The 24211-nt window shown below is 37.5% G+C and overlaps 1 protein-coding gene across 1 annotated transcript in view; it reads right to left on the bottom strand.

Annotated features, from left to right (window-relative positions):
* Positions 1-1267: 1267 nt before the first annotated feature.
* Positions 1268-24211, bottom strand: part of LOC129240751 (uncharacterized) — a 62790-nt gene continuing 39846 nt past the window's right edge. The window contains exon 3 of the mRNA XM_054876728.1: positions 1268-1614. Within this exon, the coding sequence (XP_054732703.1) occupies positions 1268-1614 (347 nt within the window). The remainder of the gene's footprint in view (positions 1615-24211) is intronic.

Raw genomic sequence — 24211 nt, 5'->3', positions numbered from 1 at the left:
CAAGCTTTTTGTTTTAGCTCCACTCTTTGTTTTTGTATTTCATTCATTCACCGGGGAGTAGTAGCAGCCATTCATTCAAGCATTCTTTCACTCCGCCAAATACTCATTCATTCCATTAGGAATTTGGCAGTCTGGTGTTTTCCCAAAAACTGAGCTTCCTATTCGTGTTCGCCCATTACATTTTTGATGATTTTGTGCGTCATTTGGAAAATAAATTGCTGCGGATGTTTTCCTTAAATCCTGTACAAGTTTTAATAGGAACGTTTGGATTATAAATAAAATGAAATTAATTAGCAACAGCATAGGAACTTTATACAAAAACTTGTCTGTTCCCAGTAACAACTTCCATTTGGGCAGCTTTAGCTTCGGAATAAGGAATCTGCCGTGGTGCTAATCTATAGTTCCTCAAAATCACTTACATACTAAGAAACTTAGCGCGAAATAGCCTAAATTATGGTATAGCTGAAACATCCGGGATCCTACCGTAGAGAACATTCATGCATACACTTACAGAAGGCGGTGCCACCTGTCAGGCATAAATCCCACCTTGATCAAAAGGTTTCACAGAATATATTTAGAAAATTCAAAATACCAGTTTTTCCTCAAAAGTGATATAATCGCCTTAAAAATATTCCCCATCATGTGCAACGCACTTATACCAGCGCTTGATTCAGCTTTTCGAAACATCTCTGCGATTTTGATTTTTCCATTACTTCCTTTCGGCTGTTAAAACATGTTTTCCGTCGTGACTTTTAGATTCGATCAAACAGAAAAAAATCGCAGGTAGCCATTTAAGCTGCATTCGATGATTGTTGAATGGTACTCGTTTCGTTCGGGGCAAAAAATTCACAGATAATGATGACACTGTTCGATGGTGCGTTATCATGGCGCAAAATCCATGAGTTCTTTTCCCACAAATCCTTCTTTTTTAGCGAATTGCTTCACGTAAACGACTCATAATGCCCAAATGATAGTCCTTATTGACTGTCTGACCTTCTGGCAATAATTCGTGGTGTACTATATCGTTGAAATCCATAAAAGCCACAAGCGTCGCTTCCTTTTTTGACAGAGAACGACGTGGTTTTTTGGTCCAGGTTTATTCGGAGCTCTCCACTCACTCGCTTGATGTCTGGATTGCGTGTCGCTCTCATAAACCCAGGTCTCCCATTTCTCGTCTTCAGTAATGATGAGTTTGATGAATGCTAGGTCAGATTCAGCTTTGGAAATCATGTCTTAGGCGATATCCGGTCTCTTTTTTCCATGAAATTCAGGTCTTTGGAATCAACTTTGCAGCAGCACGGCGCAAACCCAAATCATTACCTATGATATCCTGAACGGATCCACAAGCAATGTTCAAGTCCTCTGCCAGTTCTCTGATGATTAATTTGCTGTTACTAAACAACTTCTCTTTCAGTTTATTGAGCTTTTCCTCAGTTTTCGGTGCTGATGGTCTGCCACTACTCACGTCACGTTCATCATCCTCAATGCACTCACGCTCTCTTCTGATGCGTTCCTTCCACTCATAAACATCCCTTTTCTTTAGAGAATGATTACCGAAAGAGTTTCTTCTCATTTCCAAGGTTTCCGCACCATTCAACCTGCTTCCCCGTTTTCCTATCGTAAAATTTAACACAAACTCGATGTTTCAAATAAAAATATCGATGCAGTCCCGTTGCTTAAAATGATCAAAAGATCTCACCAAGATCTTTATCCAAAATTCGCATCAATAGAGTAAAGTCGGGTATTGTGGGTACCGTTTTACCTTGATATTAATTACTGCCAAAATAATCGTAACGAAAAAGCTATCTTTTTTCATTTCTAACAGATATTGAATTATCTTTACATTTTACTGCAAAATATACCCTAATATAATCGTTTTCGTCTGATAATATAGAAAAACTGAAACCACCTTAAAAGTTGATGAAAAGAAAAATGGTGGGTAATGTGGCCCACGGTATTCGGGTAAAGCGGGCCACTAGATAACTAGATAAAATCACCAAAAAAAATTGCAAGAGTTAATAATAAGCAAATGAATTTATTCATATACTAGCAAACCCGGCCCCCTTCGCTGGGCACACTAAAATAGAATAGATATGGTTTAGAACAGAAAATATATGATTTTCATATTATTTATTTCTTTATTCTTTATTCAAGCGCTTTGGCATAAACAATATTTTTTGTTTTTCTATTTGTTTTTGAGTAAATATAAAATATAAATTGAAAATCAGGAAAAAAGAAGATTGTTTTTAAATTTCAAGTCAACGCATATGAATAACTAAGAAACAATCGTCTTTTTTCCTGATCATCCATGAATTTTTCGTTTCAATTTATATGTTTTATTAAGCATTGGAGCTTTTTTAACCATTATCCACTTATATTTTTCAAAAAAAAAAACGAAAAATTTTTTTTTTCCACGAACACATAATTTCATTCGGATTTCACATTAAATTCTCAAATTTCGTAAGAAATTATTCACTGTTCCAAAATCCACTCCAAAAAAATTCACAAACAATTTTTACATGTTGCACTTACGTTTTTTCCTTATGGCATCCAAATCAGAAAGAAATATTGACACATTGTAACTCACAATATATATTTCCAGACCCTAGTCATCAATAGGTATGAAAATTACCCCATGATACCCATATTGTACATACACAACCAAAGGTTACCCGGGTCCACGTTTTGACCTATATCTCGAGACCCCAGTCACGGAGCGGCATGAAAAATACTCTGTACTAAAGCATTCACCAACAGCTTCAATTTGATATCCATATTGTACAAACACATTCTAGGGTCCACGTTTTGGTCTCTATCTCGAGACCCTAGTCACGGAGCGGCATGAAAAATACTCTGGACTAAAGCATTTACCAACAGCTTCCATTTGATACCCATATTGTACATACACATCCGAAGGTTACCCGGGTCCACGTTTTGACCTATATCTCGAGCCCTATTTCCAAAATAAAATATAATCCATGTTACTCGTGGATGATGAAGCTTTCGAATGGTGAAAGAATTTTTAAAATCGGTCCAGTAGTTTTTGAGCCTATTCATTACAATATTAGTGTAGATATATTTTTTTGAGTTAATGACCTTCTTGGTTCACTATTTGAAGAAAAAATTATTAAACTTAGGTAAATATAAATCCACATTCTATATAGCAGATGGTGGAAATTTGTGTTTCTCCTACTCTTGCTCAAGTAAATCGAAAAACATCTTTACATTTTCTTTTGCGAACCCATTGCTCTATTAAAAGTCGCGCCGTTGGAGAGCGAAAACTAAGCTCATTTTTTGTGCCTGTGCAGGAATTTATACCACCAATCTTTCCCTGAAAATTGCTTAAGGACCGAAAATTTGTTTGGCACTTTGGCAATTCCGACAATTGAAACGCCAGGGAACGAGGCCGCAAATTCTTGATTCCATTTCTAATGTATATTTTACAAGGTATTTTTCTGTGGCTTCGTCCAGTATTGGCTTACGTCCAAGTGGGGTTTTTAAAAGCAGGCTAGGGGATGCTTTACTCCTTGCCATTCTTTGCAATGTAAATCGTGGCACATCAAAAGTCTTTGATGCATCTCCTCATTGCTAACAGCTACAATGGCTTTTTTCATCATACCGTGGCCCCATCTCTTTGCTCTCCATTTTTGGCATGCCTAAATATGTATAATTGGGAAATACAAAACAAGAAATTTAACAAGAATTAGGAAAATAATAAGGGAGTAATGTGGGCTACTAGTTCACAATACTCGACGCTGACTAGCCCACATTAACCACTGTACCCCTTACAAGAAAAAAGTTTTACAAACTTTTGTTTAAATAATTTAAAAAGAATTCCTTGGCGCATTAAAAAATGCAGAATAGTTTAATAATTTTATCTGAACTTTCACACTCTAAAATTATCACTTGCTAAAAAATACCATTAATATTACACGCCACTGAAAAACAAATTGACTGCACTTCACAAAATATTTTGATCAACTGCTCATCAGTAAAGAGTCCAATTCAAAAGGCGAGCAGCGTAAAACATCCGCTATATGAATTTTGAATTTCATAAGCAATCTTTCTAGTGCATGTTCCTTACTATGAAAAATACAGACGTTGACCACATTGCCCGAATAGCCCCCAATACCCGATCTTACTTTTTTTTGTTAATTCTTCCTCTCATTTAAGCGCTACTAGTAGAGTCTTTACGTACAGCTTATCTGGTGGGATAACAGTTTCGACTGCCGTACCATCAAAGTTTCAACCACCTGCTGAGAGTTGCTTTAGTAGTTTTAATAGTTTGCGGATTCACTTGCATCTAATTTACGCATTCATATTCTAAATTTTATAGGTATGGTCAAACTCCTACTTACCCAAAAAAGCCTCGATATATTAAAAATATATCCAGCATGTGAAACGTCCGTCGACATCAACCACTTACTTACGTGCTCTCTAAAATCACCTTAAGCAACACCCGTCTTCGTGCGATATAACCTTATCAGAACAGCGGTTTTTCTGCGCCTCCCATTAGATGACATCGTTAACTTCATGCTTGCAGCGACAACATAAACTCAAGGTAACGAAGGATTTTGTGTACATTTACACCAAAAATGGTGAAAGAACTGGAGCTCGAATGGAGAACAGCATAAACTAAAGATACCCTGAGCCCTTACTCGCAAGCACAAAAAAACGGCTCCTTACAAATTTCTCGTCGTGCGCACCCATTTTAAGGGTTCTTCTAAATCTCCGATAAGAAATAATGATGAAATGGTGAAGAGATCCGCTGTCCACTAAATTCACTCGTACGCCACTATTTGCTGTGGCGAAGTATGTATGCCGTGTAACTACAACAAATGTTTATTTACTACCAAATTTGCGGTTATGACCTTTTAAAGTGGCGCAGTGGTTCGCCCAAAATGCTCTACTACTGGGTATCCTTGTTTTCTGGTGTATGAGAATTCGTAACTTTTGACTTTAAAAGCGTATTTTGTTTAGGAAACGAGCAGCGTATATCTTTTCTTCATGTTCGCCTTCTATCATTCCAGCAAACAATTTGCATATTTTATCCAATGCCAGAAATCGTTGTTAACACCACTTTCGCAAAGCCAAAAACTGTATCGGCACACAGTACCTGTGCACAAGGTGTGAATTAATTTGCTCCGCTATACAGTATTGCTTAGGGCATTGTTTAAAAAAAAATCATGAGCAAATAAATAGAGTGATGGAAATTTTTTTGTGTCGAAACCACACACGAATCATTCTCATATCGATCTGCGGCCAGCACTTCCAAGAAACAACGCGCCAGACCGTTGCCACTCTTGAGCCGCACCACTAGCCACTGGCCCTAATCCGTCGTTTTGCTACTTTTATCAGCTGAAATCTTTAAAATTCTTGCTGACTCTTCCGTTTGTCTTGTTCACCCAGCCAGGCGCGCTTTGGCTGTCAATACGCTTTTATTGCAATACAATGCTGACACTTTCCAAGTCCCAACGGATTGCACCTCCAACACAGCCACAAGCAACAAACAACAATAACCAGCATCAACTTCAACATTTACAACAACAAGCAGCAGTCATTCACAATCCGCTTGCCAACCAGCCAATTCCTTTCATTCATTCTTTGCTTTTGTGACCCATTACATTCTTTGGCATCTCACTTTTTCAGGCAGTTTCGCTGCCTCTACCAAGCTTACTCTATTCCTTGAAAGGTTTTCATGAATGAAACCAGTAGTCACGCAGTTACCGATAAGCTCCATAGCCATGCAGTCAATCGTTTGGTTGTCTGCCCTTCTTTCACCTTCTTTTCCACTTCTCCTCCACTTCGGTTTCTTGATCTGTTATAGTCGCTGTTGTTTTTGTCCTGACAAACAGAAATTGTTGACTTTGTTGATGAAGTGACACAATCAAAACCAGCCAATACTGCCAGCGCTAACTCCAGCAACCAGCAAAGCCTCAAAAACAAGAACATTGATATCTGGCCAATTCCACCAGCAAACGACTTGAGCGCCGTAAGCCATCAGCTCCGTATCTCGGCTCACCTCAAAACTGAAGCCCTGAGATTATTGTATTTTTAATGATGAAGCATTCAAGCAACTCAACACTTTGCAGGACAAATCCATTTTCGTATAAATCTGGCTGCCTTAAAGCATTTGCAGTTTTTGTGCGCAGTTCGAGGTTACTTCTTCGTTGATTTTATTTTTATATCCACACACTTTCGCTTAAGGATATTATGATTTAGTTCATATAAAGGTTGTATGTATCAGCATAAGGGAATCGAGATAGATATAGAATATGCATACTAGAGTGCTCAAAATGATAAAAAGAGTTAATTTAGCTATGCCTATTCGTCGTTCCGTCCATTCATGCTCACGATAACCCGAGCAACAACGATCAACAGTGGCGATTTACGTTAGTATCAAAAAGCTTCAATCTACTGATGAATTTCATCAGATGTGTGATATTTAAACCTTCAATATCTGGAGGTGTAGCAAAAATGTGAGAGCCCAGTTGTTTAAATTATTGCCCGACGAGAGCAGGGCAACTGAGAAGAGGGTGCTGAGATGATTCCACCTCGTCCTCCACACAGTTTCTGCAGAAAGGGCTTCAAACAATCCCAAGTCTCATCCCATCAACACCTAACGGACAACGTCCAGTAAGGATACCTATCAAATTCGACAGGTGTAGATTTGTTAGCCATAGAAGTTCTCCCTAGCGCCCCCGATTTACCCGTGGCCAGAAAGATCTCGCGACTTTGAATGTTTGTGCACTAGCCCAGTGCTCGCTGAGTTGACGCGAGGTCCATATTTCCAGTAGAAAACCATAGGTTCTCAAGGTCTCTCCAATTCTCTCATATTTCGATGAAACAGTCTCAAGGGTTCCCAGCAGTTTCTCACTATGCCACTGTTACCGCGAACACAAATGAGCCTAATATCGAGGTATTTCGATGCAAGCGAGAGGGAAATCAGACATTCCCCGACTAATTTCGAACGCACAAGCAACGAGCCCAGGGCTCTAATTGCCGCTTGGCTGTCGCTTCACATCCTTTACTGTAATTATAGAAGTAAGAAATTAATTCACTGCTTCGTTAACTGCCCCTACTTCCGCTTGCCTAAATTTGAGTTTATGGGAACCCCTCGCAGAATACTCCCTACCAACCCGTCAACTATCGAACCATCCGCAAACATGTTTGCGATTCCCTGCCTTCAAATGTTATACCCCGAGCAATCTTCCCTTCAAGGAATATGAATCAAAATAGTTCGGACCTAGCGAGGGTGTACAATAATCCTGCACCATGAGGATGAATTCAAAGTTTTTAAGAATGCTGGAGTATCCGTAGCTTAAGTCTTATAATTGTGTTATAAAGTCAAAAAGTAACTTTAGGTAAGAGGCCCCATCTTTTGTGAATAGCGCCCCTATAACCATGCGAGGCGACTGTTGCCTTCCTAATTCTCTCCTAAATGGCTGGTGCTACACCCACTTTTCTCGAAGATGTATCTCGATAATGACTTTATAGACACACGCATATTGCTCCCCACCTCACTTAGAGCTGATATACAATAATTCTTATAGAAATCGAATAAAAACCACATCCACTTTTTAGATAAGTAGACTAAATTTCAGTCCGTCCCTCTGGCAAGCTTCTAGCTCTTATTATCTATGACTTTGTTTGGTTTCATGGCTTGGATTAATAGCCACCTCAAATAAAATTTTATTAAAATGGCCGCGGATTAATAAAGTTCGGTCCAGATAAAATTCTGTCCATCGCGAAAATAATTCAGAAGATGTGGCCAATATCAGACTCTTAACCGGCTCTCAGCGAATTTGATGTAATCAGCTGATTTTCTGATGTCACTTGGGATGTAACGGTGGTTTGTTTATGACTAAACTGGGATTTTGTTAGGTTAGGTTGAAATGTTTGTCCACCGTGGGATACTTTCATGCTAATAGTCTGTTGTGATCCCGCGTGGGGAACTTGTTTTTAAGCTAATGTGAACTTTTCAACCTCCTTGATTTCCAAATTACTGAGATCTTTCAACCTAAAAGACGTCTACCTAAAGTGGTGAATCTACGTCTGGATAGAGCAGGAAAGTAGCACAAAAAGTGCAAGAATGTCTCTTCCTTATGTAGACAGCTTCTGCAGAAGTCATGTGTTTGCACGCACATACTATGGGCGTGTTTGTCCATTAAGCAGTGTCTCGTTATAACGGAAATCATTGTGCTAAGGCTGTGCTTACTTTGGCTTAGCACAGTCACAATAGTCCGAAATACCAGCTAGGATTTTACCGTACCCCGTACCACTTACTTAAGGTTTTAAAAGTATTGATGTTGTTCCACAAATGGAGGAACCTATCATTTTAGGCCTACCCTGAACGGCGAACATTTTTTTGAGGAGCTTTTTCAAGACAGAAATACATTTGGAGGTTTGCCATTGCCTGACTAGAGGCGACAGCTATTAGTAAAAAATTTGTTTATCATATTGGGTTTCATTTCATGTACGGAGATTCGAACCTACGTACTTCCGAATGGTATTCACTCGCCAACTATTCGGCTACGGCGACCGCCAGAGGTTTAACATCGCATATAATACTTTGAATGGTGTGGCTCTGTGTGAGAACAGAATCAAATATTTGAACCTTCTCACCTCTTTTAATGTTCATACTCTTCTCAAGGGAATTCCATATACTGCAAAGCCATAATAGAGAACTGGCCTAACTACCGCTGTGTAGAGCCAATGTATTATTCTGGATTTCAAACCTCATTTTTTCCAATTAACCCTCCGCAGGAATGCAACGCCGTCATTGTTTTGAGTACTCCATCTGCAACTCGGACCCCACAATTTAGCTTCCTATTCAGTACAAGGCCTAGATATTTAACCCTTTCTGTAACTCCAAGAGGTTTTCCCCCTAGGGATATTTATTTCACAGAAAACAAACTGCTAAACAGTAACATATCCGTGTTTACCGGATTTACTTCTAGTCCTCCTGTTGAGAGAACTTTGGGAGCGAGATTCGTTGGTGATATAAGAAAAAATCAACGTAGTCATTGCTTATGCCACTTCATTGTCGTCCGAACTGCGATTGATTGGAGGAGTGGGTGAATAAGTGTGAAATGAGCGGCAGAATTCTTTTGCCGAATCCCCGATAATGTGGCAGCTAAACCTATTCTCACAATTTTGCGTTGGATGGCCAAACCAATATTATTTTACAATATCTTTTCTTATTCGCTTGCATAATTTTAAATATACTCGTACAGTAATGAGCCTTACAGGAAGTTATCTTAATGTTGACAAAAATACTTATTTAGATTTTCTACTTGCACACTTGCTTTTTTAGTATCCCTAGTATCTAATACCTTTCTCTTTCCTAGTATCTATAATAAGGAATACAGCCTTCCTTGATATCGAGGGCGCGTTCAACAACTTCTTACCGGATACCATAATAAAGGCACTGACCGATTTTAGGATCGCCGAGGCTCTGGTTGAGTTCATCAAAAACATGCTCATGAGCAGATTTGTGATCGCAGCGCTAAGGGCCGTGAATATCAGGAAAATAGTGAGTAGAGGAACACCTCAAGGCAGAGTGCTGCTCCTCTCCCCTCGGTGCTGGCAAAAAACTTCTCGCTATAGAGCCTGGAGAGAAAGGGCAACACATCGTAGCCTATGCGGATGATAGATCTTAGTAAGAGGGAAAGTTCCCCATACACCTTGTGAAATCATGCAGGATTTAATAAACATAGTTGAAAACTAGTCAACAGCAAATGCACTAAGCGGCAACCCTAATGAATCTGAATTCATCTTATTTACTAGGAAACAAAGAACTCCAGAAATAACTCCTCCGACTCTAGGTGGTACGGCACTGTCATTTAGTGATGAAGCCCACTACTACTCTAATATTAGACAGGAAACTCAGTAGCTGTAAAAGTAGCAGTAAAATTCAGAAAAATGCATGAAATTTGTATTTAAATCGATAGTACAGTCCATATAATTTAATGTTTGAAGATTATTTCATGCAAATGTTGACCGCGACTGCGCTTCAAATGGTCAATCCGCTTAGTCCAATTTTGGAATACTCTTTCCAATGTTTTGGCCGGTATCTCACATATAAATGCTTTAATGTTGTCTTCCAATGCGTTAATTGAAGCAGGTTTGTCTGAATAGACATGAACTTTAACATAGCCCCACAAAAAGTAATCTAAAGGCGTTATATCGCACGATCTGGGTGGCCAATTGACAGGTGCCGAACGTGAAATAAAATGTTCACCGAACTCGCCTCTCAACAAGTCCATTGTTACGCGTGCTGTGTGCCATGTGGCACCGTCTTGCTAAAACCACATGGCATGCAAGTCAAGCTCTTGCATTTTGGGCAAAAAAAAGTTGGATATCATTTCACGGTAGCGCTCACCATTCACAGTTACGTTACGATTCGCAACATCTTTGAAGAAGTACGGTCCAATGATACCTCCAGCCCATAAACCGCACCAAACTGTGACCTTTTCTGGGTACATTGGTAGCTCTTGCAATTCTTCTGGCTGATCTTCACTGCAAAATCGACAATTCTGCTTATTTACGTACCCTTTGATTCAAAAATGAGCTTCGTCGCTGAACACAATGTTTCGATAAAAAAGTGGATCTTCGGCCAATTTTCCAAGAGCCCGTTCACCAAAAATTCTGTGTTGCGGTAGGTCGTTCGGCTTCAATTCTTGCACCAGCTGTATTTTGAAAGGCTTCACACCTAAATCCTTTCGCAAAATTTTCCACGTTGTTGATTAACAGAGGCCCAATTGCTGCGAACGGCGACGAATCGATAATTGATGGTCATCATTAACACTGGCCGATACAGCTGCGATATTTTTTTCAGTTCGCACTCTACGTAAGCGAGTTGGTGGTTTGATGTCCAATAATGTAAGCTTGGTTCTATAGCTCGAATAGCCGCGTCAGTGGATCGATTAAACTGACCATAAAATGGAAGAAGCGCGCGATAAACTTTCTTAACAGAACACGCATTTTCATAATAAAATTCAATAATTTGCAAGCGTTGTTCGTTTGTAAGACGATTCATGGTTAAATTATAGACCAAACTGAAGATGTTTGACAGTGAAACAAAACACAAAACGTGCGTCAGCTGTTTAAACCAACTGCTTAAAAAGATAACAGCTAAAAAATCACCCTCTACTTGACATTTGTTTGGATATTTGCGATAAAAATTTGAATATTGGAAATAAATGAAGAAAATTTAATTGGCCTAATGGAAAATTATTCGTGTTTATATGAAAAAATGCAAATGTTGCCATTAATTCTACTTCAATATCCGTTGTTTATGGTTATGGCATGACTAATCGACAAATGCTGCAGTGGTGCAGCTGTAGTTATAGTTACGGCTATGGCGTTATGGCTACGGCGCCACTAATTCACTGACAACTAAAACGGCATTCCTGTTGGTGTTAGCCTTAACCGGAAACGGCGGAATTCATGAGGAGGGATTCAATATTCCATTTAGTTGTGGCTGCTTTTCGTACTATTTGCCAAGTGTTTCCCTGCAATAAAGAGACGTAAACCTAACCTACTAACATGTCGAACCTTATCTTTGTATTTACTCAACATTTCCCGTTACGCGAAAAACTCAGCATACATAGTCCGCGTGCCACATACCACCCAGCTAATCGTTGAAGGCATTCACATTATCTGGCTTCAAATCTAACAATATGTGTGGTAATTGCTCCGCGAACATAACAAAAGCAAACAGTTTTACTCGTATTTGATTCATACGAACCAGCTAGCTTTTATAGCTTCAAGTACTTAAGCCTTTTGTGAGCTCTCATTCCCCATTCAGTAGCTCCCACACATTGAACAATGAATCGATCAATATGCAGCGCTAAACATTTATTAATTATGTTTTTAATGTCAGTCACATCAGCGAGCACCGGAGAATGTGTGTGCCTGTGGGCAGCTTTCTCCAAAAGGGCCCGCCCATAACCAACCCACCAAATCCCAAATTGGCTTATCTTTCGGATATCATTCGGTGATCAAACGAATATGCCGCGCAACAAGTATTTAGCAGTCGGAACACAACCATCGCTCAAAAAGACAGTTACCGCGCGCCATTCGTCATCCAGTGGCGGTGGCAGTGGCCAACGAACAAATGCTTTGCATGTGCGCATGCGTACGGGTCGCTCACGCCGTTGGAGGTCCATGCGCTTGACGAAAGGTCGCGCTAACGCTACCGAACAACGCCGGCCATAGCAGTAGCCGCTACATACGCACTTGTCGCATACGCGCTGGCAACTCCACGCAGAGCTGGACAGCTGAATGCGCCAACATTCTGGCATTTGTACGTGTGCCTAGATGCACGTATGTATGTATGCATGCATGCATGCCAATGTTTGTAGGTTTAAATAGGTGTGCAAGCAACAATTTGGAAATTTATTTATACTCATATTTAGGTATTTGAAGTTTGAAGATTAATATCGCTCACCGTTGTGCGCACACGGCATTAAAGGGTTTGCTGACAACAACAGCAACAATGCCACGAAAATTAACGAGCAAGCAAATACTGCAATCGAAAATTAAGTGAGGAAATGTGTAAGCGGCAGTCGACTTAGAGTAGAAATTACAAGCAACAACGAATGCTTTGAACGAATCCGTGTTAGTCGTCCGGTGCCCCACCAACCTTCTTTGCCCCTCATTACCATTATGCTGGCTTGCCCGCCAATCGTATACTCCGAAGTGATATAGAATTTCCAATTATGGTACCGCTGTGTTTTGCCACATTTTTCGTGAGTTCACGTTCGGAATAAAAAAATTGTTAATTAATTTTTTTCCCAAAATCCCGTCAACATACAAACATTTCTATTGCTTTTGTGCATGTTTTCGTTTTTTTTTTTTGTATTATTATTTTTTATACATTTTTTAGCACATTTGTTTTCCATTTGGGCGACTTAAATATGCATTTAACAATGTGTTTTTGGTGATAAGTACTATTGTTTTTTTATTTTATTTGGTGAGTTATCCGAAACTGGGACGTGCCGACGTGTTGACGTGTTCACGAGCAGACAGGAAGTCTATGAGGTAGCTCCACGTTAGGCGTTGATTGTGCTACCTTCAATTACAACAACAAGGAGTGTACTTACGTGACATAATACACATTTATATGCCCTTCATAGCCGAGGTGCCAATATTAACGGTGATCCCGATATTTCGAGATATTTTTAATAAGATCCCGACAAGTCGGGATTCGGCCCGGGATGCAACTTCCTTTACTTGCGAACAAAATTCAATGAACTTTTCATTTCGTTGAAACGTAGCAGAATCTTAATATGCCAAGTTACCATATAAAAAATCGGAAAATTGAAGATAAAAAGGTTTTTAAAATAGGGTTAAATAGGGCGGTCGCCGTAGTCGAATGGGTTATTGCGTGACTACCATTCGGAGTTCACAGAGAGAATGGAGGTTCGAACCTCGGGGAAAGACCAAAATTAAGAATACAGTTTTTTCTAATAGCGGTCGCCCCTCGGCAGGCATTGGCTAACCTCCGAGTGTATTTCTGTCATGAAAAAGCTCCTCATAAAAATATCTGCCGTTCGGAGTCGGCTTGAAACTGTAGGTCACTCCATTTCTGGAACAACATCAAGACGCACACCACAAATAGGAGGAGGAGCTCGGCCAAACCCCAAAAAGAGTGGACGCGCCAATTATATATGTATATATATAAGTAGAGTATGAAATACATTTTAGAAATAGGCTTAAAGTTTTCTAAATAAGTTTAGCTTTAGCGATAAATTTCAGATGAAAAAAAATATATATCTTTTGATAGTGGCTCTATGGCACTTCCTACAAATATATTAATAGAACGAGGGTTGCTCTTATATTTAGCACCCAATACGGAAAACACAGTAAAATAATAGTGAAAATGGCTTTATGGTTTCTCAACTTATTCTTCCTATAAGTCAATACACTTATGAAGCACTCCACTCAGAAGTGGATACCTCCAAAACGAGCTGTTTAAAAGCTTTCCACAGCTTCTTTAAGCGTCGAAAAACGTTGACCTCGCATTTTATTTTTGATATTCGGGAACAAAAAGAAATCATTAGAATCTTAGATACGCAATCAGGGTTGCAAGGCAGATGATCTATTAATAGGATCTTCTGAGTGCTCAAAATATTAAAAATTTCTTTGCCTTAGCCGATACGTGAGAGCTCGCTTTGTCTTGGTGAAGGATGATTCGTCTTCGGCAGTGGTTTTCCCCTCATTCTTCGAAAACTTCACGCAAACAAATGTTTGTGTACCACTCGGAATTGACTGCTTTAAGTTCCGTTGGTGGTGCAGTTGCAACTTGACCAAATTTTCCGAAAAAACAGGCCATCATTTGCTTTGAAGAGCTGCTTCCTCGAACAATTTTTCTTGGATTAAAATCGTCTTCGAGCTCGCAAGCTGAATTCTATTCAGTTTCCGACTCATATGCATCGATTCAAGGTTCGTCACCAATTATGATATCACAGACATATTTTGAACCACCGCGGTTGAATTTCTTCAGCATTTCTTTGCATCAATCGTCACGAGTCCTTGTTTGGGGAATTGCCAAATTATGCGATATCCAACGAGAGCAAATGCTCTTCACGATCAAATGTTCGCAAGGAATATTTAATGTGTGCTGGTCTCCGTGATATTTCACATGATGAGTTTGCGTTATCAACTGACGCGCAGCGTTGATTGGAAGACCTTCATGAAATTCATCCTGCATGGACTGACGGCCACGTTGGAACTCGTTGTAACAGCGTTGCACTTCTGCCTCGATAATCTACATCGAAAATCGTAATAAATCAACGCACGAAAATTTTCAAGAGTTAATTCCTCCTTTTGGGCAAAATGAGTTTTTCGACGCACTGAAAAAATAGCAAATAAAGCTCGCAGATGAAAACGTTATATGTAAGTTTATTCTAGAAAGTACAAGAGTTTTAGATAAAAATATCGGATTATAATATATCTGTATATATTGTGTATAGTACATCCTTTAATTTTTGTTTAGGCGGTCTCTTACTCCAATTTGCAGTATGCGCGATGGTGTTACTCCACAAATTGACTGGCCTCAACCTCCTAATGGCTAAAATGAAGTTTTCAGAATAAACGAAAAACTGAACTGAACTGAATGAACGAATGATCATCAAAATATTTTATACATATAAAATTGACGACTGCGCCCTTTTTGGGTATTTGGCCAAGCTCCTTCTCTGAGATCCCAAATGGAGGGATCTACAGTTTTAAGCCGACTTCGAACGGCAGAACGTTTTTTATGAGGAGCTTTTTCTGGGCAGAAATACACTCGGAGGTTTGCCTTCGCCTTATTTGCCGCTATTAGAAAAAACATTTTCATTTTGCTGTTTCACGCACGGTGATGGCAACCTTCGCTTTCCCGAATGATAGTCAGGCCCTAACCCATTCGTCTACGTCGGCTATTAATAATAGTAATACGAATCGAAAAAAGTGAAGTGTAAGTTAGTAAATTTAAAATATGTATGTAAGAAGAATAAAAACTAGAAAGTATTAAGTCTATGAATCTCCTAACCACAATCTATATTTGCTGCACATAAAGCCTACGGACGAAAATATCACTTAAAATGTAAAGTTCATTTACTTCAATTCGATAAGTATGCAGCAATCACCACAAACTCTTTTTTTATGCTTTGTAAAATATTTAAGGCGATATATCCATATCAACAGTATCTCATTACATAAAAATATGCCTTTACTTTTACTCAGGGAGTCAGAGTAAATCAAAAACTTTGATACAGTTTTTCTCACATTTTGATTTTCTGTTGAAGTAAATGAGCGATATGCCCTCAAATTGACAATGTTGCACATCTTTATAAAGAAAAATTCAGTAATTTGAATTAATATCGAATTTGTTCCAATAAAACTTTATTGCAACTTTTTCTTGTACTTTACCCAGAAGAGATTAATAAGTTATGCCGGGATTCACATCAATTAATTCCGGTATTTTCCATACATAAAAAATGCTGACATCGCATTTATTTTCATACATTTCAAGTATTTAGCTATAGTTTGTTTAATCATTGCTACAACACATGTCAGCGTCGCCTTCTTCACACCATTTTGGTGAAAAAGTAACATTAAAAACTTTAATTATTTAGAAATAATCGTAAATATGACAAAATATTATCATATATGTGCTCATTATGGTTGGCCAGACATATTTACGTATGTACTTAAATCAATCACCAACATCAAACACAAATTTGCCGACGAGCAGTTACTCCCTTAGTAGGCCACTTAAATAAATAAATATTCAACTAAAAAAGGATTTACTATTTTTTACGAGTACATACCGTGGATATGAAGTTTAGGTAACGACATACTGAAGAAATACTGAGCAATATTTGTCAAATTCAGCAGAACCACCATGAGAATGATTAGCAGAACCACCATGAAAATCCAAATTAGTCGGTAGGCAATTTGTCTAATAAATATTTAAAATTTTTATCCATATAAAAATTTTTAGAATATCATGGGGCTAAACGATGGTAGGCTAATCACCTACCATGTCATAAAGGAATTAGATTAATGAAACCAACACAAGACTGAGTCTTGTCGAGGCCCTATGCTCCCAAGTGGAGTGAACAAGGAAAAAAAACGAAAAGGGAAAAATTTGTTTTATAAATCTTTGAAAAATGCCATTAAGAGAGTTCTTTAGGTAAAATCGCATTTCACCTGCATTTAAATACGTGGAAGTCTCATTAGTTTCGACTTATAAAATAATAAAAAATATGCAATTAATATATTTTATATTTTACGCCTTTGCAACACTACGTGCAATGAGCTATAATTCGCTATTTTTATCTCAAAACCTGGTGTTTTCTAGCTTAAACTTACATATAATGTTTTTACTTACGACTTTAATTTGTTCTATTTTCAGTAAGTTGAAAAATTCATCTCGCCTAAAAGATTGAATTAATTCGTGAAAATTTTTATGCAATGATTTATACGATTTTTGAAATGGATTATCGAGGCAGGAGTGCATTGATCAACTTACTTCGACTTTTGGTGTTGTATTGACCATACTTAACCACTGGGAAACGCTGGTACAACGAGTTCCAACGTGGCCGTCGATCTTTGAGTTGATGAATTTCGTGAAGGCTGTCCAAATCGGAATGTTGTGCAGAAATAAACGCTGCTTTGCGTCATCTGATAATGCATGATCATCATGGGATATATCGGAGATAGAGGCCTTGTTGAACACTAGTAGGACCATACATTAAAAATTGCTTGAACATTTGGTGATCAAGAAGATTTGTTGTCGTTGGATACCGCCCAAATTGAAAGTTACCCAAAAAGTAACTCGTGTCGATTCGTGTAAAGAAGTGTTGAAAAAAATTCAGCCGCGGTGGTTCAAAGTACGGATATGGCATCATAATAGGTGACGAATCTTGAATCGATGCATATAAGCCGGAAACTGAATAAAAATCGACAGTGTGGGAGTTCCAAGACGATTTTAATCAAACAAGAGTTGTTTGCCGAAGAAGCATCTTAAAGCAAATGGTTTTTCGGAAAATCTGGTATCTGAGAATGTCGCATTTGCGCCACCAGCGTAACATAAAACACTCAATTCTAACTGGTGCACAATCATTTATTTGCGAGAAGTTTTCGAAGAATTAAGTACAATCAACTGCCAAAGACAAATCATTCTTTACCAAGAAAATGGAAGCTCTCACATATCGGCTCACACAAGATAGATTTTGAACTCTCAAAAGATTGTATTAATGGGTTATCCGCCTTACAGCCCTGATTTTGTACCTAGTGATTACTCTTTGTTCCAATATATCAAAAATAAAATGCGAGGAGAACGTTTTCAACGCCTGAAAAAGCTGCTGAAGCCTTTAAACAACTCGTTTTGGAGGTATTTACTTCTAAGTGGCAAAAGTGCATTGAAAATTGGATCAAGCGGATGCAGAAAGAGAACATTTCGAAATGCAATAAAGCCATTTTCATTACAATTTTCATTATTGGGCAAAAAATATAAAAGGTACCTTGTGGTAGATCTAGAAATACATGCAAGCATTTTTTTAGTTAAATGTGATGCTAGGATACACAAATATATATCAAGCATTTCACGCCCAATTGAAACGCCTGAATAAATATTTGTTTAAAATAATTAATTAATTAATTTTTAATTAATAAAAATGTATAGTGAACATAACACGGAAAATTTTTAGCGTAATTAAAAAAATTTGTATGAGAATTTCAATTTACAGAAACCATTTCAATCTAAAAATTTCCAGATTAACACAGTTAAACACAACGTATAATAGGTAATTATAATAAAAATTGTGAGCTCTACAATTCTCCCCTGTAAAGAAGTCTAGCAGAATATGAATGAATAAAACGCGTATGGCACTTTTGAAGCGTTTTGCTTCGAACCTGTGATTCAGATTACCCATAAAAGACAACGCCGATCAGTTTCAAATTGTTCATCTTGTTTATTATCTGTTATGAGACGGTCTAATGTAGGGAAATATTATTCGGCATAAAACAGCTGTTTTTAGAAAACCTTTAGAAGATACATAATTAATCTTGGTGTCATTCTCACACCCAAAATGGCATTCGGCAAGCACTTAGAAACCAGAAATACTTCAGCAAAAGCTAGTATTAATTGCACATGGAACGATTTTTTAGCGAAGCCATTCATTTCATTAAAATCAAAATGGAAGCTGTTCCAAGCGGTATGCAGAGCGATCCAAACCTACGCAGCGCAAGTTTGGGGATATGCCTTATTCGATGAGGTAAATAAACTTCAACGTTACTTTATTAAAAGAATCCTCAAACTACCCGAGTTCACTCCAAATTATGCAATAACATTAGAAACTAATATAGAAGATAGCCACATGTATTCTTTAGAATTACACATGAAGTATATCTGGAAAACTATTTATAAATATATTTGCAACAGACTCCCACACAAACTAACACAAGGCATCTTAAGTAAAAATGTGTTTTGGCTTAAACATCTAAACGACATGGGAATGGAGTTCGGTCTGAAGTTTGAAGAAAACATCACCTCTATAGACTGGCAAGATCGCTGTGTGCAACTTCTTACCGAAATGAAAATAAAAGATATCAACATGGCAAGGCAAAAATCACAGTCAAGCGCGAAGCGAATTTATAAACATTTAGACTACTCAAAAGGGGAATCATATATTAAAGAAGATATGCGGCTAGCTGATATTACGACAATTTTCAAAGCAAGATGTGGTTTACTGAAGCTAAATGCAACTACGTATGGAAATGCTCAGAAAATATGCACCCTCTGCAATTTAAACGAGGAAGAAAATATGCAGCAGTTCTTAGGAAGATGTCCGGTACTGAAGGAGATCAGAATAAAATACCTAAACGCAGCGAAGCTAAATGAAGCAGAAGTAATAGATATACTTAATGGCCATAATTGGAAAAGACTAACTTGCTTTATATACTCAGCCTTACGTTATAGAAATTTTCTTATTGCAGAGTTCAATTTTTGATTAATTTTTGAGTTGTGACAGACAACATTGTTATTGCCACAAATTTATTATTTCTTTCTTTATGTATTTATATATTTAAACGAATTATTGTAAAAATTATTGAAATGTAAGATGAAATATTTATAAATAAATAAAGAATTACTACTACATAATTACATGATAATAGAAAACGTCAAAATAAAATTGAAAATTATTAGTACATATAAGTTTACATACAAATATTTACATAAATCGCTCTATTCGTTCTTTGCCACAGAAATTTGTCAATAAAGCCAGTTTGGTCTAATTTTTCATTCATATATGTAAATTTTACTTCCTTCCAATGCTTTTGCCAATCTTCAAAACACTTTTTATATGCAAATTCCGTGACCTTCAACAGCGGAAAATTCTCGTTTGTTGCCTTTATCCACTCAAAACATTTTCTGCGAAAAGGTAACTTGAGTAGTGCGAGCATGTAAAAAGTCCATAGTGAGATATCAGGTGACTAGGGAGCTTGCGAAAAGTCCTACCATTCCTGGATTCTCACTCATTTTCGCTTATTTTTTCTTGTCACGATTTTTTCAGGCTTGATTCATTTGAAAAGCGCCATTCCAATGATTGTTGGCTCGTTTTGATGTGGAGTTTACCGACAAGCCGCCCCTTAATCAGTCCTACCAGCAGAATATCATTTGGATCGTGCTGAATATCGTATCTGTATTCATTCGAGCAAGGCACTAATATCGGGTATTGTGTCCTTGAGGCTCACACGACGAGCGTTGAGTACAATTTCCTTAAAGGATTCAATGTTGCAGGGGTGGATGGACAAGTGAAGAATATAAAATAAATAAATAATAGGCGCGTACACTTCTCTTAGATATTTGGCCGAACTTCTCCTCCCATTTGTGGGCGTGCGTCTTGATGCTGTCCAACAATTAGAAGGACCTACAGTTTTAAGCCAACTCCGAACGGAAAATGCACCTCATAAAAGTGCTTTTTCATGGCAGAAATACACTCGCAGACTTGTCATCGCCTGCCGAGGGGCGACCGTAATTAGAAAACCCTTTTTTTATTTTGGTGTTTCACGAAATTCGAAACTACTTACCGAATTCCTAATGGTAGTTACAACCACTAACATTTTCAGAACATCTGTATTTGCTGTTTTATTTATATACAAAAATTTTGAGACAAATTCTTTGCTCAACTAAATTAAGCTTAGCGAAATTTGTAGCATACACCAGAAATGACATAGAAGTGACTGCAGATATAACAATCTAAAAATAAAAAATAAATAGTCTTGACATAGCTGCTTTCGATTCACAACCTCTCTGCTCGCTAAGGATTCCGCTGCTCGCCAAGCAAACAATTATTGGATGTGAAAGCATGATCAATTTAGTGATGATCAATCGATATGCATTATAGGGTAGTACCATTAGTATCTAATACTGAAGTATAGATTGTGGTTGTTGTGTTAGACTAAGTAAATAAAAAAAATAAAATTTAAAGAAAAATAAAATAAATTTAAAAAATATTCTTAGGTCAGTATTTGCGGGATGCTACGAAAAGCAATGGAAGGAATGAGGAGTAGGACGTTAGTCTCTTGATCGTCCAGCGAGGGCATCACAACATCTTGCCTACTTACTCTTGGAAGCACTGGACTAAGCTTGTCGCTTGTGAGCTGAACGGCTGTATAGCAAAGCTGCTAAACTGAACATCGCTAAAGTCTTGCAGCTGTTTTTACATAAAAACTTTTCGCTTAACGCGCAACGGAATTAGCTTAGCGAGTGCAAAAGTGATGAATAGAAAACAGCTGAATTTTAAACGTCGCTCATTTAAGTGAGCAATTCCGCTTAGTTTCTGAACGTAAGTTTTAGCCTCATAAAGCATAAGCAGAGCTGCAACTTTCAGTCAACTGCTAAATACTCGAAACTGATTTATTAAATTTTTTATAGTGAAATTTGATTTCACATTAATTTAACGCTTAATGATAACAACAAAACAACACAACTATAAGTACAATTAAAGCGCAATAATGTCACTGTGTTTGTAATTTTTTTTGTAGACCGGAATCACTTTTTGAATCAAATAAGTGTTTTACAATAATATGTTGCGCTAGATGTTTTTATTGTTGCTTTTGTAAAGTACTTATAGACCTTTAGACCTTTTATTACGTAGTTACGCTGGGTGTTGTTGGGAATTTTAAATTAATTACATTTCGGCTACCCTTTGGACACATGGCCCCACACAAAGTTCGAGTGTTCGAAATGTACGAGCGACACGGCTGTCCCCGAAAACAAGCAAACTAGCAGCTAACACGAGTACGAGTACATTACGCATTCATACCTAGGCGGTGTTGCATGTGTTCGAGCATTTCTTATACATACCTATCGACCAGCATTCGAAGAGAGCGGAGAATTAAGAAAATATACTTTTGCTCTTGTAAATTACAAAAAGAAAAAAAAACTTTTACTCGACTTTCAGCAAAGAAATTTTAACCAAAACAAAAACAATACAAGCCGCTGTTTATTGTTATCGCTCGCTGTAAGGCCGGTAGCGAGGGTCTCCAGTCTGCTCACATAACAGAAAATATGTAAGTGTACGTATTCATGTGTATGTACGTATGTGCGTATGCATGTAGGCCTACATGACACGGAATCTACAAATGAATTGCTGACATAATGTAAATGTGATGTCGCGAGTTGTGCCCATTTTTGACGATTTGTTGGCTTCTTACTTTTTTGTTTAAATTATTTCTTTTTTTTTTAATCGTTTTAAACTCTTTTAGAGGCATGTATTGTTTTTATTATTGTTTGCCTGTTTTTATTGAGAACATGAACATATTTTGTCTGTAATTTATGATTTTCGACCATTGTGCTGGTTACAAAATTAAAGAATTTCAGCAAACGTGCGAATTGGTAGTTGAATCTCAGTAAAGTGAGTACTAACCGATTACTTATATGTACGTGCATGCATTTGTACGAAAACTATATAGTATTTATAAATATTGGGTTGGGGAATAAGTTCATAGCGTTTTTTTATTTTCTTGTATTTTACAACGATTTGTTTGCTGTTTGGCAAAGGATGAGTATAGAACTCCTTCTGCTCTACAAAACTATAATGTGTTAATTGTGTTTTTGAGTTATTTAATTTTTTATTAATTTTGAGGCTTAGAAATGGAATACAGTCGACTCTCGTTAATTCGAAATTCGAGGGACTCTTAAAATATTACTAACTAGCTTATGACCGTGGGTTTCACCCCACATTTCTATCAAAAAGTATGCAATGTAAATAAAAAAACTTTAACTTTTTTAAGTCAGTTTAGGTATTATTTCAAACGATCGGATATACGACATTTTTTCTTGTATTATTTTGAGTATAAATAAAAAGGTTTTTCGGTGCGCCAACTCTGGAGTAGGCTACATACCTATAATTGGCCATGGGTAAAACATGAGTTGGTTAGATTGACTCCTGCTACAGCTAATGATTGTCCCTGAGCTTTATTTATGGGCATTGCGAAAGCCAGTCTAATAGGAAATTGTAGGCGTTTAAAATTGAAAGGTATATCCGTTTTTGAACGTAGTCCCATCGGTATCATTGGAATTCTTGGTATGAAAACTTTGTGGTTTTCAAAATTTCCTGATAAAACCATAGCTTCTATAACATTCGGTAAAAGTTTCGTGATGATTAGCCTTGTGCCATTGCATAAACGTGGAGGATCCAAATTACGCAGCATAATTATCATGGCCCCCTTTTTAAGCATCAGTCGATGAGGAGGAATTCCTGATGGGTCCGGAGTTAAGAAACTCAACGGGATTCTTCGACGACTGTTTCAATGGAATGATAAGTTGTGACAGTTCCTGGTAGTATTTCTTGAATTTTGAATATAGATATTACAATGGAATGCATCAGCTGTTTTTTGTTTACATATTTACAGTGATGGCGATTAAACCATGATTTTATAACTTGTGGTGAACACTGTCTATATTTTCCGCTGTTAAACTTGCATTTCAATTTGATATGTGTTGTTTGCTATTTTATTAATTTGGATTATTTCATATTTAATTTCAAAATAAAACTATTTTAGCTTACATACGTAATCATATAGCTTTGAGTGTAATATTTATGTAGCTAAACCGGCATTATTATCTAGGCATGGCGTAGTTTTTAAAGCATTTTTTTAAATAAAATTGATATTTCGCTTAGATTGCTGGACTGTTTACTTACCGATAAAGCTTTACCAATAAGAGAATGCATTCAATTCAGCAATACCTCTATCGTTGATAGTATAAATTCGTTTCTATATCAAATGGTCTAACCCCCATTTTTCTCTAAGCTCAAATTTTTTCTACCTACCTACTAAATACTAACTTCATTAAACTTTTTACCAATTTTTGGTATTCTACCATAAATGCGTCCAGTGATATGCAGTATGAAAAATTCCATTTGTATAGGAGGTGTCACGCCACATTTCTAGCTATCACCAGTTTTCATGCAGGTGTTAGGTATTAACCTTATATAATCTCTTACCAAATTTCAGTTGTCTAGCCCAAATACTTCCGGAAATATGGACAATGAAAAATTGCATTTACATGGGAGGTGCCAAGCCCCCTTTCTCGTTTTTCTCAGTTTTCTTGGAGGTGTTAGGGATTAACCTCATATAACCCCTTCCCAAATTTCATTCGTCTAGCCTAAATACTTCCGGAAATATGGACTATAAAAAATTCCAG

The sequence above is a fragment of the Anastrepha obliqua genome, chromosome 3, assembly GCF_027943255.1.
Source record: "Anastrepha obliqua isolate idAnaObli1 chromosome 3, idAnaObli1_1.0, whole genome shotgun sequence".
Taxonomy (NCBI): domain Eukaryota; kingdom Metazoa; phylum Arthropoda; class Insecta; order Diptera; family Tephritidae; genus Anastrepha; species Anastrepha obliqua.
The sequence above is the reverse complement of the archived record's forward strand: the minus strand, read 5'-3'. Positions and strand labels throughout refer to the sequence as shown.